The sequence below is a fragment of the Salvelinus alpinus genome, chromosome 3 (genome assembly GCF_045679555.1).
Source record: "Salvelinus alpinus chromosome 3, SLU_Salpinus.1, whole genome shotgun sequence".
Classification (NCBI taxonomy): domain Eukaryota; kingdom Metazoa; phylum Chordata; class Actinopteri; order Salmoniformes; family Salmonidae; genus Salvelinus; species Salvelinus alpinus.
In genome coordinates, this window is record NC_092088.1 from 104,449,065 (window position 1) to 104,467,336 (window position 18,272).

The 18,272-nt window shown below is 47.4% G+C and overlaps 1 protein-coding gene across 1 annotated transcript in view; it reads left to right on the top strand.

Annotated features, from left to right (window-relative positions):
- LOC139569896 (ryanodine receptor 2-like) overlaps window positions 1–18,272 on the top strand; it is a gene marked incomplete at its 5' end in the record, with an annotated part of 288,568 nt that overhangs the window by 233,945 nt on the left and 36,351 nt on the right. Inside the window, 7 exons of the mRNA XM_071391220.1 lie at window positions 7,388–7,608; window positions 8,375–8,465; window positions 10,598–10,738; window positions 13,753–13,916; window positions 14,555–14,633; window positions 15,099–15,188; window positions 16,553–16,690. Of these exons, the coding sequence (XP_071247321.1) occupies window positions 7,388–7,608; window positions 8,375–8,465; window positions 10,598–10,738; window positions 13,753–13,916; window positions 14,555–14,633; window positions 15,099–15,188; window positions 16,553–16,690 (924 nt within the window). The remainder of the gene's footprint in view (window positions 1–7,387; window positions 7,609–8,374; window positions 8,466–10,597; window positions 10,739–13,752; window positions 13,917–14,554; window positions 14,634–15,098; window positions 15,189–16,552; window positions 16,691–18,272) is intronic.

The following is an 18,272-nucleotide window of genomic DNA, read 5'->3' on the forward strand; positions in this document are numbered from 1 at the left end:
CAGAGAAGTCTAATTTCTCTCTCTGTTGGTGTCTAGTCCTCAGAGAATTCTAATTTCTCTCTCTGTTGGTGTCTAGTCCTCAGAGAAGTCTAATTTCTCTCTCTGTTGGTGTCTAGTCCTCAGAGAAGTCTAATTTCTCTCTCTGTTGGTGTCTAGTCCTCAGAGAAGTCTAATTTCTCTCTCTGTTGGTGTCTAGTCCTCAGAGAAGTCTAATTTCTCTCTCTGTTGGTGTCTAGTCCTCAGAGAAGTCTAATTTCTCTCTCTGTTGGTGTCTAGTCCTCAGAGAAGTCTAATTTCTATCTCTGTTGGTGTCTAGTCCTCAGAGAAGTCTAATTTCTCTCTCTGTTGGTGTCTAGTCCTCAGAGAAGTCTAATTTCTCTCTCTGTTGGTGTCTAGTCCTCAGAGAAGTCTAATTTCTATCTCTGTTGGTGTCTAGTCCTCAGAGAAGTCTAATTTCTCTCTCTGTTGGTGTCTAGTCCTCAGAGGAGTCTAATTTCTCTCTCTGTTGGTGTCTAGTCCTCAGAGAAGTCTAATTTCTCTCTCTGTTGGTGTCTAGTCCTCAGAGGAGTCTAATTTCTCTCTCTGTTGGTGTCTAGTCCTCAGAGAAGTCTAATTTCTCTCTCTGTTGGTGTCTAGTCCTCAGAGAAGTCTAATTTCTCTCTCTGTTGCTGTCTAGTCCTCAGAGAAGTCTAATTTCTCTCTCTGTTGGTGTCTAGTCCTCAGAGAAGTCTAATTTCTCTCTCTGTTGGTGTCTAGTCCTCAGAGAAGTCTAATTTCTCTCTCTGTTGGTGTCTAGTGCTCAGAGAAGTCTAATTTCTCTCTCCGTTGGTGTCTAGTGCTCAGAGAAGTCTAATTTCTCTCTCTGTTGGTGTCTAGTCCTCAGAGAAGTCTAATTTCTCTCTCTGTTGGTGTCTAGTCCTCAGAGAAGTCTAATTTCTCTCTCTGTTGCTGTCTAGTCCTCAGAGAAGTCTAATTTCTCTCTCTGTTGGTGTCTAGTCCTCAGAGAAGTCTAATTTCTCTCTCTGTTGGTGTCTAGTCCTCAGAGAAGTCTAATGTCTCTCTCTGTTGGTGTCTAGTCCTCAGAGAAGTCTAATTTCTCTCTCTGTTGGTGTCTAGTCCTCAGAGAAGTCTAATTTCTCTCTCTGTTGGTGTCTAGTCCTCAGAGAAGTCTAATGTCTCTCTCTGTTGGTGTCTAGTCCTCAGAGGAGTCTAATTTCTCTCTCTGTTGGTGTCTAGTCCTCAGAGAAGTCTAATTTCTCTCTCTGTTGGTGTCTAGTCCTCAGAGAAGTCTAATTTCTCTCTCTGTTGGTGTCTAGTCCTCAGAGAAGTCTAATTTCTCTCTCTGTTGGTGTCTAGTCCTCAGAGAAGTCTAATTTCTCTCTCTGTTGGTGTCTAGTCCTCAGAGAAGTCTAATTTCTCTCTCTGTTGGTGTCTAGTCCTCAGAGAAGTCTAATTTCTCTCTCTGTTGGTGTCTAGTCCTCAGAGAAGTCTAATTTCTCTCTCTGTTGGTGTCTAGTCCTCAGAGAAGTCTAATTTCTATCTCTGTTGGTGTCTAGTCCTCAGAGAAGTCTAATTTCTCTCTCTGTTGGTGTCTAGTCCTCAGAGGAGTCTAATTTCTCTCTCTGTTGGTGTCTAGTCCTCAGAGAAGTCTAATTTCTCTCTCTGTTGGTGTCTAGTCCTCAGAGGAGTCTAATTTCTCTCTCTGTTGGTGTCTAGTCCTCAGAGAAGTCTAATTTCTCTCTCTGTTGGTGTCTAGTCCTCAGAGAAGTCTAATTTCTCTCTCTGTTGCTGTCTAGTCCTCAGAGAAGTCTAATTTCTCTCTCTGTTGGTGTCTAGTCCTCAGAGAAGTCTAATTTCTCTCTCTGTTGGTGTCTAGTCCTCAGAGAAGTCTAATTTCTCTCTCTGTTGGTGTCTAGTGCTCAGAGAAGTCTAATTTCTCTCTCTGTTGGTGTCTAGTCCTCAGAGAAGTCTAATTTCTCTCTCTGTTGGTGTCTAGTCCTCAGAGAAGTCTAATTTATCTCTCTGTTGGTGTCTAGTCCTCAGAGAAGTCTAATTTATCTCTCTGTTGGTGTCTAGTCCTCAGAGAAGTCTAATTTCTCTCTCTGTTGCTGTCTAGTCCTCAGAGAAGTCTAATTTCTCTCTCTGTTGGTGTCTAGTCCTCAGAGAAGTCTAATTTCTCTCTCTGTTGGTGTCTAGTGCTCAGAGAAGTCTAATTTCTCTCTCTGTTGGTGTCTAGTCCTCAGAGAAGTCTAATTTCTCTCTCTGTTGGTGTCTAGTCCTCAGAGAAGTCTAATTTATCTCTCTGTTGGTGTCTAGTCCTCAGAGAAGTCTAATTTCTCTCTCTGTTGGTGTCTAGTCCTCAGAGAAGTCTAATTTCTCTCTCTGTTGCTGTCTAGTCCTCAGAGAAGTCTAATTTCTCTCTCTGTTGGTGTCTAGTGCTCAGAGAAGTCTAATTTCTCTCTCTGTTGGTGTCTAGTCCTCAGAGAAGTCTAATTTCTCTCTCTGTTGGTGTCTAGTCCTCAGAGAAGTCTAATTTATCTCTCTGTTGGTGTCTAGTCCTCAGAGAAGTCTAATTTCTCTCTCTGTTGGTGTCTAGTGCTCAGAGAAGTCTAATGTATCTCTCTGTTGGTGTCTAGTCCTCAGAGAAGTCTAATTTCTCTCTCTGTTGGTGTCTAGTCCTCAGAGAAGTCTAATTTCTCTCTGTTGGTGTCTAGTCCTCAGAGAAGTCTAATTTCTCTCTCTGTTGGTGTCTAGTCCTCAGAGAAGTCTAATTTCTCTCTCTGTTGGTGTCTAGTCCTCAGAGAAGTCTAATTTCTCTCTCTGTTGGTGTCTAGTCCTCAGAGAAGTCTAATTTCTATCTCTGTTGGTGTCTAGTCCTCAGAGAAGTCTAATTTCTCTCTCTGTTGGTGTCTAGTCCTCAGAGGAGTCTAATTTCTCTCTCTGTTGGTGTCTAGTCCTCAGAGAAGTCTAATTTCTCTCTCTGTTGGTGTCTAGTCCTCAGAGGAGTCTAATTTCTCTCTCTGTTGGTGTCTAGTCCTCAGAGAAGTCTAATTTCTCTCTCTGTTGGTGTCTAGTCCTCAGAGAAGTCTAATTTCTCTCTCTGTTGCTGTCTAGTCCTCAGAGAAGTCTAATTTCTCTCTCTGTTGGTGTCTAGTCCTCAGAGAAGTCTAATTTCTCTCTCTGTTGGTGTCTAGTCCTCAGAGAAGTCTAATTTCTCTCTCTGTTGGTGTCTAGTGCTCAGAGAAGTCTAATTTCTCTCTCTGTTGGTGTCTAGTCCTCAGAGAAGTCTAATTTCTCTCTCTGTTGGTGTCTAGTCCTCAGAGAAGTCTAATTTATCTCTCTGTTGGTGTCTAGTCCTCAGAGAAGTCTAATTTATCTCTCTGTTGGTGTCTAGTCCTCAGAGAAGTCTAATTTCTCTCTCTGTTGCTGTCTAGTCCTCAGAGAAGTCTAATTTCTCTCTCTGTTGGTGTCTAGTCCTCAGAGAAGTCTAATTTCTCTCTCTGTTGGTGTCTAGTGCTCAGAGAAGTCTAATTTCTCTCTCTGTTGGTGTCTAGTCCTCAGAGAAGTCTAATTTCTCTCTCTGTTGGTGTCTAGTCCTCAGAGAAGTCTAATTTATCTCTCTGTTGGTGTCTAGTCCTCAGAGAAGTCTAATTTCTCTCTCTGTTGGTGTCTAGTCCTCAGAGAAGTCTAATTTCTCTCTCTGTTGCTGTCTAGTCCTCAGAGAAGTCTAATTTCTCTCTCTGTTGGTGTCTAGTGCTCAGAGAAGTCTAATTTCTCTCTCTGTTGGTGTCTAGTCCTCAGAGAAGTCTAATTTCTCTCTCTGTTGGTGTCTAGTCCTCAGAGAAGTCTAATTTATCTCTCTGTTGGTGTCTAGTCCTCAGAGAAGTCTAATTTCTCTCTCTGTTGGTGTCTAGTGCTCAGAGAAGTCTAATGTATCTCTCTGTTGGTGTCTAGTCCTCAGAGAAGTCTAATTTCTCTCTCTGTTGGTGTCTAGTCCTCAGAGAAGTCTAATTTCTCTCTGTTGGTGTCTAGTCCTCAGAGAAGTCTAATTTCTCTCTCTGTTGGTGTCTAGTCCTCAGAGAAGTCTAATTTCTCTCTCTGTTGGTGTCTAGTCCTCAGAGAAGTCTAATTTCTCTCTGTTGGTGTCTAGTCCTCAGAGAAGTCTAATTTCTCTCTGTTGGTGTCTAGTCCTCAGAGAAGTCTAATTTCTCTCTCTGTTGGTGTCTAGTCCTCAGAGAAGTCTAATTTATCTCTCTGTTGGTGTCTAGTCCTCAGAGAAGTCTAATGTCTCTCTCTGTTGGTGTCTAGTCCTCAGAGAAGTCTAATTTCTCTCTCTGTTGGTGTCTAGTCCTCAGAGGAGTCTAATTTCTCTCTCTGTTGGTGTCTAGTCCTCAGAGAAGTCTAATTTCTCTCTCTGTTGGTGTCTAGTCCTCAGAGAAGTCTAATTTCTCTCTCTGTTGCTGTCTAGTCCTCAGAGAAGTCTAATTTCTCTCTCTGTTGGTGTCTAGTCCTCAGAGAAGTCTAATTTCTCTCTCTGTTGGTGTCTAGTCCTCAGAGAAGTCTAATTTCTCTCTCTGTTGGTGTCTAGTGCTCAGAGAAGTCTAATTTCTCTCTCTGTTGGTGTCTAGTCCTCAGAGAAGTCTAATTTCTCTCTCTGTTGGTGTCTAGTCCTCAGAGAAGTCTAATTTATCTCTCTGTTGGTGTCTAGTCCTCAGAGAAGTCTAATTTATCTCTCTGTTGGTGTCTAGTCCTCAGAGAAGTCTAATTTCTCTCTCTGTTGCTGTCTAGTCCTCAGAGAAGTCTAATTTCTCTCTCTGTTGGTGTCTAGTCCTCAGAGAAGTCTAATTTCTCTCTCTGTTGGTGTCTAGTGCTCAGAGAAGTCTAATTTCTCTCTCTGTTGGTGTCTAGTCCTCAGAGAAGTCTAATTTCTCTCTCTGTTGGTGTCTAGTCCTCAGAGAAGTCTAATTTATCTCTCTGTTGGTGTCTAGTCCTCAGAGAAGTCTAATTTCTCTCTCTGTTGGTGTCTAGTCCTCAGAGAAGTCTAATTTCTCTCTCTGTTGCTGTCTAGTCCTCAGAGAAGTCTAATTTCTCTCTCTGTTGGTGTCTAGTGCTCAGAGAAGTCTAATTTCTCTCTCTGTTGGTGTCTAGTCCTCAGAGAAGTCTAATTTCTCTCTCTGTTGGTGTCTAGTCCTCAGAGAAGTCTAATTTATCTCTCTGTTGGTGTCTAGTCCTCAGAGAAGTCTAATTTCTCTCTCTGTTGGTGTCTAGTGCTCAGAGAAGTCTAATGTATCTCTCTGTTGGTGTCTAGTCCTCAGAGAAGTCTAATTTCTCTCTCTGTTGGTGTCTAGTCCTCAGAGAAGTCTAATTTCTCTCTGTTGGTGTCTAGTCCTCAGAGAAGTCTAATTTCTCTCTCTGTTGGTGTCTAGTCCTCAGAGAAGTCTAATTTCTCTCTCTGTTGGTGTCTAGTCCTCAGAGAAGTCTAATTTCTCTCTGTTGGTGTCTAGTCCTCAGAGAAGTCTAATTTCTCTCTGTTGGTGTCTAGTCCTCAGAGAAGTCTAATTTCTCTCTCTGTTGGTGTCTAGTCCTCAGAGAAGTCTAATTTATCTCTCTGTTGGTGTCTAGTCCTCAGAGAAGTCTAATGTCTCTCTCTGTTGGTGTCTAATCCTCAGAGAAGTCTAATTTCTCTCTCTGTTGGTGTCTAGTGCTCCATGTTTCTGCTCCTCCAGTCTACCCCCCCCCTGGTTAATAAGACCCTGCTGACCCTAACCTTTTCCCTGGCCCTGACCCTAACCTTGTCCCTGACCCTGACCCTAACCTTGTCCCTGACCCTGACCCTAACCTTGTCACTGTGCTGTCTCAATGTCTCTCCCCCCAGGCTGCTCTGAGCTCTACAGACATGGCCCTGACACTAACCTTGTCCCTGACCCTGGCCCTAACCTTGTCCCTGACCCTGGCCCTAACCTTGTCCCTGTCCCTGACCCTAACCTTGTCCCTGACCCTGACCCTAACCTTGTCCCTGACCCTAACCTTGTCCCTGACCCTGACCCTAACCTTGTCCCTGACCCTGACCCTAACCTTGTCCCTGACCCTAACCTTGTCCCTGACCCTGACCCTAACCTTGTCCCTGTGTTGTCTCTATGTTTCTCCCCCCAGGCTGCTCTGAGCACTACAGACATGACCCTGACCCTAACCTTGACCCTGACCCTAACCTTGACCCTGACCCTAACCTTGTCCCTGACCCTGACCCTAACCTTGTCCCTGTGTTGTCTCTATGTTTCTCCCCCAGGCTGCTCTGAGTCCTACAGACATGGCCCTGACCCTAACCTTGACCCTGACCCTAACCTTGTCCCTGACCCTGGCCCTGACCCTAACCTTGTCCCTGGCCCTGACCCTAACCTTGTCCCTGTGCTGTCTCTATGTCTCTCCCCCAGGCTGCTCTGAGCACTACAGACATGGCCCTGACCCTAACCTTGTCCCTGACCCTGACCCTGACCCTAACCTTGTCCCTGTGCTGTCTCTATGTCTCTCTCCCCAGGCTGCTCTGAGCGCTACAGACATGGCCCTGACCCTAACCTTGTCCCTGACCCTGGCCCTAACCTTGTCCCTGACCCTGACCCTAACCTTGTCCCTGTGCTGTCTCTATGTCTCTCCCCCAGGCTGCTCTGAGCACTACAGACATGACCCTGACCCTAACCTTGTCCCTGACCCTGGCCCTGACCCTAACCTTGTCCCTGACCCTGACCCTAACCTTGTCCCTGTGCTGTCTCTATGTCTCTCCCCCCAGGCTGCTCTGAGCGCTACAGACATGGCCCTGACCCTAACCTTGTCCCTGACCCTGGCCCTGTGCTGTCTCTATGTCTCTCTCCCCAGGCTGCTCTGAGTGCTACAGACATGACCCTGACCCTAACCTTGTCCCTGACCCTGGCCCTGACCCTAACCTTGTCCCTGACCCTGACCCTAACCTTGTCCCTGTGCTGTCTCTATGTCTCTCCCCCAGGCTGCTCTGAGCACTACAGACATGACCCTGACCCTAACCTTGTCCCTGACCCTGGCCCTGACCCTAACCTTGTCCCTGACCCTGACCCTAACCTTGTCCCTGTGCTGTCTCTATGTCTCTCCCCCCAGGCTGCTCTGAGCGCTACAGACATGACCCTGACCCTAACCTTGTCCCTGACCCTGGCCCTGACCCTAACCTTGTCCCTGACCCTGACCCTAACCTTGTCCCTGTGCTGTCTCTATGTTTCTCCCCCCAGGCTGCTCTGAGCGCTACAGACATGACCCTGACCCTAACCTTGACCCTGACCCTAACCTTGACCCTGACCCTAACCTTGTCCCTGACCCTGACCCTAACCTTGTCCCTGTGCTGTCTCTATGTTTCTCCCCCCAGGCTGCTCTGAGTGCTACAGACATGGCCCTGGCCCTCAACAGGTACCTGTGTACAGCGGTTCTGCCGCTGCTCACTAAGTGTGCTCCGCTGTTCGCCGGGACAGAGCCCTACGCCTCGCTCATAGACTCTCTGCTTCACACCGTCTACCGTCTCTCTAAGGGATGTTGCCTCACCAAGGCGCAGAGAGACGCCATTGAGGAGTGTCTGCTGGCCACCTGTGGGTAAGGGATGGCTTTTGGTTACTCTCTGCTAGTATATTTGACCAGCTACTTGTGGGTTAGGGATGGCTTTTGGTTACTCTCTGCTAGTATATTTATGGGTTAGGGATGGTTTTTGGTTACTCTCTGCTAGTATAGTTGACTGGCTACTTGTGGGTTAGGGATGGATACAACTGTAAGGATGGAAACACTCTCTATGTGACTATCTGTCTTCTGGCTACAGATGTAGGATCTTAATTTGATCATCCTGTTGCAGGAGAACCTTCCAGCAATGCAGGAAATTAAAAACGTGTAGTGTATTTGAGGTTTTAAAAGGCTTCTGAAATGTGTAATTTCGACTTGGAAATGTCAGACTAGATTATCAACCCCTACAATAATGTCAATTTATTATAATCTACATAATTATTCACATTTCCTGTTACTTCAGGATTATTTTCCTGCTGTAGCATACTGGCTCAAATTAGGATCCTACATCTGTAGGTGTGGTTAAGGGATGTTAGGGGTACACTTTCCTACGTCTACGGTAGTGGTCTTTTAATAAGCCTCCGTGTGTGTGTGTGTCTGTGTGTGTGTGTGTGTGTGTGTGTGTGTGTCTGTGTGTGTGTGTGTGTGTGTGTGTGTGTGTGTGTGTGTGTGTGTGTGTGTGTGTGTGTGTGTGTGTGTGTGTGTGTGTGTGTGTGTGTGTTTGTGTGTGTGTGTGTGTGTGTGTGTGTGTGTGTGTGTGTGTCTGTGTCTGTGTGTGTGTGTGTGTGTGTGTGTGTGTTGGCAGTCAGCTGAGGCCGTCCATGATGCAGCACCTGCTGAGACGCTTGGTGTTTGATGTTCCTCTCCTCAACGAACACACCAAGATGCCTCTCAAGGTTTCATTAGGTCTTCTTCTCTGTAGCCCGCCATGAGGCTAATCTCCTGACACAATGTCCTCCTCCTCCAACCTCATCCTCCAACCTCCTCCTCCCTTCCTTCCCTCCCTCCCTCCTTCAACCTCATCCTCTAACCTCATCCTCCAACTTCATCTTTCAACCTCCTCCTCCAACCTCCTCCTCCAACCTCATCCACCAACCTCATCCACCAACCTCCTCATCCAACCTCATCCTCCAACCTCATCCAACCTCCTCCTCCATACTCATCCTCCAACCTCCTCCTCCAACCTCCTCCTCCAACCTCCTCCTCCAACCTCCTCCTCCAACCTCATCCACCAACCTCCTCATCCAACCTCATCCTCCAACCTCATCCAACCTCCTTCTCCATCCTCATCCTCCAACCTCCTCCTCCAACCTCCTCATCCAACCTCCTCCTCCAACCTCCTCATCCAACCTCCTCATCCAACCTCATCCTCCAACCTCATCCAACCTCCTCCTCCATACTCATCCTCCAACCTCCTCCTCCAACCTCCTCATCCAACCTCCTCCTCCAACCTCCTCCTCCAACCTCCTCATCCAACCTCATCCTCCAACCTCATCCAACCTCCTCCTCCATACTCATCCTCCAACCTCCTCCTCCAACCTCCTCATCCAACCTCCTCCTCCAACCTCCTCATCCAACCTCCTCATCCAACCTCATCCTCCAAGCTCATCCAACCTCCTCCTCCATACTCATCCTCCAACCTCCTCCTCCAACCTCCTCCTCCAACCTCCTCATCCAACCTCCTCCTCCAACCTCCTCCTCCAACCTCATCATCCAACCTCATCCTCCAACCTCATCCTCCTCATCCATCCTCCTCCTCCAACCTCCTCCTCCAACCTCATCCTCCTCATCCAACCTACTCCTCCAACCTCATCCTCCTCATCCAACCTCCTCCTCCAACCTCCTCCTCCAACCTCATCCACCAACCTCATCCACCAACCTCCTCATCCAACCTCATCCTCCAACCTCATCCAACCTCCTCCTCCATACTCATCCTCCAACCTCCTCCTCCAACCTCCTCCTCCAACCTCCTCCTCCAACCTCCTCCTCCAACCTCATCCACCAACCTCCTCATCCAACCTCATCCTCCAACCTCATCCAACCTCCTCCTCCATCCTCATCCTCCAACCTCCTCCTCCAACCTCCTCATCCAACCTCCTCCTCCAACCTCCTCATCCAACCTCCTCATCCAACCTCATCCTCCAACCTCATCCAACCTCCTCCTCCATACTCATCCTCCAACCTCCTCCTCCAACCTCCTCATCCAACCTCCTCATCCAACCTCCTCATCCAACCTCATCCTCCAACCTCATCCAACCTCCTCCTCCATACTCATCCTCCAACCTCCTCCTCCAACCTCCTCATCCAACCTCCTCCTCCAACCTCCTCATCCAACCTCCTCATCCAACCTCATCCTCCAACCTCATCCAACCTCCTCCTCCATACTCATCCTCCAACCTCCTCCTCCAACCTCCTCCTCCAACCTCCTCATCCAACCTCCTCCTGCAACCTCCTCCTCCAACCTCATCATCCAACCTCATCCTCCAACCTCATCCTCCTCATCCATCCTCCTCCTCCAACCTCCTCCTCCAACCTCATCCTCCTCATCCAACCTACTCCTCCAACCTCATCCTCCTCATCCAACCTCCTCATCCAACCTCCTCCTCCAACCTCATCATCCAACCTCATCCTCCAACCTCATCCTCCTCATCCATCCTCCTCCTCCAACCTCCTCCTCCAACCTCATCCTCCTCATCCATCCTCCTCCTCCAACCTCCTCCTCCAACCTCATCCTCCTCATCCAACCTACTCCTCCAACCTCATCCTCCTCATCCAACCTCCTCATCCAACCTCCTCCTCCAACCTCATCATCCAACCTCATCCTACAACCTCATCCTCCTCATCCATCCTCCTCCTCCAACCTCCTCCTCCAACCTCCTCATCCAACCTACTCCTCCAACCTCCTCCTCCTTCTCCAACCTCATCCTCCAACCTCATTATAGTATTGTGTGTGTGTGTGTGTTTCTGAGGTGTTCACTATTAATTTATCTTTGAGCACTATTGTAGACTGTTGATCTTGATGTTTCAGCTGTTGACCAATCACTACGAGCGTTGCTGGAAGTACTACTGTCTGACGGGCGGCTGGGGGAGCTTTGGGGCGTCGTCGGATGAAGAGCTGCATCTCTCCAGGAAGCTGTTCTGGGGCATCTTCGATGCTCTGTCTCGCAAGGTACGGACTACATCCAGTGGAGGCTGGTGAGGGGAGGAGGACGGGCTCATAATAATGTCTGCAACGGAGTAAAGGGAATGGCATCGAACACCTGGAAACCGTGGAAACCAGGCGTCTGATGTATTTGATACCGTTCCACTGATTCCCGCTCCAGACATTACCACGAGCCCCTTCCTCCCAAAACGAAGGTGTCACCAACCTCCTGTGGCCTACATGCACTGTGGTATTCAGTCCATCTACTGTGCTTATCGCAGTGTTGTACCTATTGAAGATGCTGAGATTGTGATGATTCAGGGCCCTCTAGTGGTCAGTGGGAAGCATCACCATACTAACATACCCTCTCAATACATACAGTTGGAATACAATACACCTTGTAACTTCACTTACATCGTCTTGTCCACCAACACACTGGGTTATAAAGGGATTCGTGTTTTATGTCGAGACAAAGCTTCATATTAGCCTTTTGACCCCGCCCAGAGGTATGTCCAGAAAGATGTTTAAACTGTCTCTGTCATGTCTTAGTGCTGTGGTTCCTGACTACACACACACACACACACACACACACACACACACACACACACACACACACACACACACACACACACACACACACACACACACACACACACACACACACACACACACATACACTCTCTTCATATGTAGCGGTCTCCTCTCCTTCCAGAGGTATGATCAGGAGCTGTTTAAGCTAGCTCTGCCGTGTCTGAGTGATGTGGTTCCTGACTACACACACACACACACACACACACACAGACACACACACACACACACACACACACACACACACACACACACACACACACACACACACACATACACACTCTTCATATGTAGAGGTCTCCTCTCCCTCTCCAGAGGTATGATCAGGAGCTGTTTAAGCTAGCTCTCATATGTAGCGGTCTCCTCTCCCTCTCCAGAGGTATGATCAGGAGCTGTTTAAGCTAGCTCTCATATGTAGCGGTCTCCTCTCCCTCCAGAGGTATGATCAGGAGCTGTTTAAGCTAGCTCTCATATGTAGCGGTCTCCTCTCCCTCTCCAGAGGTATGATCAGGAGCTGTTTAAGCTAGCTCTCATATGTAGCGGTCTCCTCTCCTTCCAGAGGTATGATCAGGAGCTGTTTAAGCTAGCTCTCATATGTAGCGGTCTCCTCTCTCTCCAGAGGTATGATCAGGAGCTGTTTAAGCTAGCTCTCATATGTAGCGATCTCCTCTCTCTCCAGAGGTATGATCAGGAGCTGTTTAAGCTAGCTCTCATATGTAGCGGTCTCCTCTCCCTCTCCAGAGGTATGATCAGGAGCTGTTTAAGCTAGCTCTCATATGTAGCGGTCTCCTCTCTCTCCAGAGGTATGATCAGGAGCTGTTTAAGCTAGCTCTCATATGTAGCGGTCTCCTCTCTCTCCAGAGGTATGATCAGGAGCTGTTGAAGCTAGCTCTCATATGTAGCGGTCTCCTCTCTCTCTCCAGAGGTATGATCAGGAGCTGTTTAAGCTGGCTCTCATATGTAGCGGTCTCCTCTCCCTCTCCAGAGGTATGATCAGGAGCTGTTTAAGCTAGCTCTCATATGTAGCGTTCTCCTCTCTCTCCAGAGGTATGATCAGGAGCTGTTTAAGCTAGCTCTCATATGTAGCGGTCTCCTCTCTCTCCAGAGGTATGATCAGGAGCTGTTTAAGCTAGCTCTCATATGTAGCGTTCTCCTCTCTCTCCAGAGGTATGATCAGGAACTGTTTAAGCTAGCTCTCATATGTAGCGGTCTCCTCTCCCTCTCCAGAGGTATGATCAGGAGCTGTTTAAGCTGGCTCTCATATGTAGCGGTCTCCTCTCTCTCTCCAGAGGTATGATCAGGAGCTGTTTAAGCTAGCTCTCATATGTAGCGGTCTCCTCTCTCTCCAGAGGTATGATCAGGAGCTGTTTAAGCTAGCTCTCATATGTAGCGGTCTCCTCTCTCTCTCCAGAGGTATGATCAGGAGCTGTTTAAGCTAGCTCTCATATGTAGCGGTCTCCTCTCCCTCTCCAGAGGTATGATCAGGAGCTGTTTAAGCTAGCTCTCATATGTAGCGGTCTCCTCTCTCTCTCCAGAGGTATGATCAGGAGCTGTTTAAGCTAGCTCTCATATGTAGCGGTCTCCTCTCTCTCCAGAGGTATGATCAGGAGCTGTTTAAGCTAGCTCTCATATGTAGCGGTCTCCTCTCTCTCTCCAGAGGTATGATCAGGAGCTGTTTAAGCTAGCTCTCATATGTAGCGGTCTCCTCTCTCTCTCCAGAGGTATGATCAGGAGCTGTTTAAGCTAGCTCTCATATGTAGCGGTCTCCTCTCTCTCCAGAGGTATGATCAGGAGCTGTTTAAGCTAGCTCTCATATGTAGCGGTCTCCTCTCTCTCCAGAGGTATGATCAGGAGCTGTTTAAGCTAGCTCTCATATGTAGCGTTCTCCTCTCTCTCCAGAGGTATGATCAGGAGCTGTTTAAGCTAGCTCTCATATGTAGCGGTCTCCTCTCCCTCTCCAGAGGTATGATCAGGAGCTGTTTAAGCTGGCTCTCATATGTAGCGGTCTCCTCTCTCTCTCCAGAGGTATGATCAGGAGCTGTTTAAGCTAGCTCTCATATGTAGCGGTCTCCTCTCTCTCCAGAGGTATGATCAGGAGCTGTTTAAGCTAGCTCTCATATGTAGCGGTCTCCTCTCTCTCTCCAGAGGTATGATCAGGAGCTGTTTAAGCTAGCTCTCATATGTAGCGGTCTCCTCTCCCTCTCCAGAGGTATGATCAGGAGCTGTTTAAGCTAGCTCTCATATGTAGCGGTCTCCTCTCTCTCTCCAGAGGTATGATCAGGAGCTGTTTAAGCTAGCTCTCATATGTAGCGGTCTCCTCTCTCTCCAGAGGTATGATCAGGAGCTGTTTAAGCTAGCTCTCATATGTAGCGGTCTCCTCTCTCTCTCCAGAGGTATGATCAGGAGCTGTTTAAGCTAGCTCTCATATGTAGCGGTCTCCTCTCTCTCTCCAGAGGTATGATCAGGAGCTGTTTAAGCTGGCTCTGCCGTGTCTGAGTGCCGTGGCCGGGGCACTTCCACCTGACTACATGGAGAGTAACTACGTGGCCGTGATGGAGAAGCAGTCCTCTATGGACGCGGAGGGAAACTTCAACCCACAGCCTGCAGACACCAGCAAGTAAGACACAGTGATTCAGTTGATTCAGTTGATTCAGTTGATTCAGTCTGAATACATCAATATATTCTCTTCTTTCTGATCGGGCGTTAACAGTGATTCAGTTGATTCAGTTGATTCAGTCTTAATACATCGAGAGATTCTCTTCTTTCTGATCGGGCGTTAACAGTGATTCAGTTGATTCAGTTGATTCAGTCTGAATACATCGTGATATTCTCTTCTTTCTGATGGGGCGTTAACAGTGATTCAGTTGATTCAGTCTGAATACATCGAGATATTCTCTTCTTTCTGATGGGGAGTTAACAGTGATTCAGTTGATTCAGTTGATTCAGTCTGAATACATCGAGATATTCTCTTCTTTCTGATGGGGCGTTAACAGTGATTCAGTTGATTCAGTCTGAATACATCGTGATATTCTCTTCTTTCTGATCGGGCGTTAACAGTGATTCAGTTGATTCAGTTGATTCAGTCTGAATACATCGTGATATTCTCTTCTTTCTGATCGGGCGTTAACAGTGATTCAGTTGATTCAGTTGATTCAGTTGATTCAGTCTGAATACATCGTGATATTCTCTTCTTTCTGATGGGGTGTTTTAACAGTGATGCTTGTTGTACATCTTTTGTGTTCCTGCTGTGACCAGTGTGAACGTCCCGGAGAAACTGGATTACTTTGTTAATAAATATGCTGAGCATTCCCATGACAACTGGTCCATGGACAAGGTGAGGGGTTGTCTCTAGCTCCTTGATGGATTGATTAATTGATTCATCGATTCAGTCATTGATTCATTGATTCAGTCATTGATTCATTGATTCAGTCATTGATTCATTGATTCAGCCATTGATTCATTGATTCAGTCATTGATTCAGCCATTGATTCATTGATTCAGCCGTTGATTCATTGATTCAGTCATTGATTCATTGATTCAGCCATTGATTCATTGATTCAGTCATTGATTCATTGATTCAGCCATTGATTCATTGATTCAGTCATTGATTCATTGATTCAGCCATTGATTCATTGATTCGGCCATTCAGTCATTGATTCAGCCATTGATTCATTGATTCAGCCATTGATTCATTGATTAAGCCATTGATTCATTGATTCAGTCATTGATTCAGTCATTGATTGATTCATTAATTGATCATGTCTCTCTCTCTCCTATGTGTCTCTCTCGTCTGTCTCAGTTTTCCAACGGCTGGGTTCACGGGGACAAGGTCTGTGAGGTCTCTAAAGTCCACCCTCTCCTCAAGCCCTATAAAGGGCTGTCAGAGAAGGTAAGACCTTACTGGAACACTAGACTGGGTTGTATCATTAGTTAGTCAGCAACCAGGTCAGACACAGTTCATCAACAACCAGGCCAGACACAGTTCATCAACAACCAGGTCAGACACAGTTCAACAACAACCAGGTCAGACTCAGTTCATCAACAACCAGGCCAGACACGGTTCATCAACAACCAGGTCAGACACAGTTCATCAACAACCAGGTCAGACACAGTTCATCAACAACCAGGTCAGACACAGTTCAACAACCAGGTCAGACACAGTTCATCAACAACCAGGTCAGACTCAGTTCATCAACAACCAGGTCAGACTCAGTTCATCAACAACCAGGTCAGACTCAGTTCCTCAACAACCAGGTCAGACACAGTTCATCAACAACCAGGCCAGACACAGTTCAACAACAACCAGGTCAGACTCAGTTCATCAACAACCAGGCCAGACACAGTTCAACAACAACCAGGTCAGACACAGTTCAACAACAACCAGGTCAGACTCAGTTCCTCAACAACCAGGTCAGACTCAGTTCCTCAACAACCAGGTCAGACTCAGTTCATCAACAACCAGGCCAGACACAGTTCAACAACAACCAGGTCAGACTCAGTTCATCAACAACCAGGCCAGACACAGTTCAACAACAACCAGGTCAGACTCAGTTCATCAACAACCAGGCCAGACACAGTTCAACAACAACCAGGTCAGACTCAGTTCATCAACAACCAGGCCAGACACAGTTCAACAACAACCAGGTCAGACTCAGTTCCTCAACAACCAGGTCAGACTCAGTTCATCAACAACCAGGCCAGACACAGTTCAACAACAACCAGGTCAGACTCAGTTCATCAACAACCAGGTCAGACATAGTTCAACAACAACCAGGTAGACACAGGTCAACAACAGCAGGTCAGACACAGTTCATCAACAACCAGGCCAGACACAGTTCATCAACAACCAGGTCAGACTCAGTTCAACAACAACCAGGTCAGACACAGTTCATCAACAACAAGGTCAAGTCTCTGAGTCTCTCCTCTGTGTCCCTCTAGGATAAAGAGGTTTACCGCCGGCCTATCAAGGAGTCTCTGAGTCTCTCCTCTGTGTCTCTCTAGGATAAAGAGGTTTACCGCCGGCCTATCAAGGAGTCTCTGAGTCTCTCCTCTGTGTCTCTCTAGGATAAAGAGGTTTACCGCTGGCCTATCAAAGAATCTCTGAGTCTCTCCTCTGTGTCCCTCTAGGATAAAGAGGTTTACCGCCGGCCTATCAAGGAGTCTCTGAGTCTCTCCTCTGTGTCCCTCTAGGATAAAGAGGTTTACCGCTGGCCTATCAAGGAGTCTCTGAGTCTCTCCTCTGTGTCCCTCTAGGATAAAGAGGTTTACCGCTGGCCTATCAAGGAGTCTCTGAAGACGATGATGGTGTGGTGCTGGAGTATAGAAAGGACCAGGGAGGGAGACCCAGCCAGCCTACACAACAGAGGACGTAGGATCTCTCAGATCAGCCAGGTAGGAGACAGTCACAGCCTTTACAGTAACAACGTACAGTACTGACTGTTAAATGACACACTTCCTGCTGCTCCATCCATTCTATTGTATTATACTGCACCTAGTATTGCCTTTACATGGTCGTCCAATCTCCTCTCTGATTCACACACTTCAGTAGGGACATTCCCAACAGTAGACACCGACTGTTCAGCATAGCGGAATATACAGTATGTCAGGTAGCTAACAGTCCTGAGACTATAGGACATGTCAGGTAGCTAACAGTCCTGAGACTACAGGACATGTCCTGTAGCTAACAGTCCTGAGACTACAGGACATGTCGGGTAGCTAACAGTCCTGAGACTACAGGACATGTCAGGTAGCTAACAGTCCTGAGACTACAGGACATGTCAAGTAGCTAACAGTCCTGAGACTACAGGACATGTCAGGTAGCTAACAGTCCTGAGACTACAGGACATGTCAAGTAGCTAACAGTCCTGAGACTACAGGACATGTCAGGTAGCTAACAGTCCTGAGACTACAGGACATGTCAGGTAGCTAACAGTCCTGAGACTACAGGACATGTCATGTAGCTAACAGTCCTGAGACTACAGGACATTTCAGGTAGCTAACAGTCCTGAGACTACAGGACATGTCAGGTAGCTAACAGTCCTGAGACTACAGGACATGTCAGGTAGCTAACAGTCCTGAGACTACAGGACATGTCAGGTAGCTAACAGTCCTGAGACTACAGGACATGTCATGTAGCTAACAGTCCTGAGACTACAGGACATTTCAGGTAGCTAACAGTCCTGAGACTACAGGACATGTCAGGTAGCTAACAGTCCTGAGACTACAGGACATGTCAGGTAGCTAACAGTCCTGAGACTACAGGACATGTCAGGTAGCTAACAGTCCTGAGACTACAGGACATGTCATGTAGCTAACAGTCCTGAGACTACAGGACATGTCATGTAGCTAACAGTCCTGAGACTACAGGACATTTCAGGTAGCTAACAGTCCTGAGACTACAGGACATGTCAGGTAGCTAACAGTCCTGAGACTACAGGACATGTCAGGTAGCTAACAGTCCTGAGACTACAGGACATGTCAGGTAACTAACAGTCCTGAGACTACAGGACATATCAGGTAGCTAACAGTCCTGAGACTACAGGACATGTCAGGTAGCTAACAGTCCTGAGACTACAGGACATGTCAAGTAGCTAACAGTCCTGAGACTACAGGACATGTCAGGTAGCTAACAGTCCTGAGACTACAGGACATGTCAGGTAGCTAACAGTCCTGAGACTACAGGACATGTCAGGTAGCTAACAGTCCTGAGACTACAGGACATGTCAGGTAGCTAACAGTCCTGAGACTACAGGACATGTCAAGTAGTTAACAGTCCTGAGACTACAGGACATGTCAGGTAGTTAACAGTCCTGAGACTACAGGACATGTCAAGTAGCTAACAGTCCTGAGACTACAGGACATGTCAGGTAGCTAACAGTCCTGAGACTACAGGACCTGTCAAGTAGATAACAGTCCTGAGACTACAGGACATGTCAGGTAGCTAACAGTCCTGAGACTACAGGACCTGTCAAGT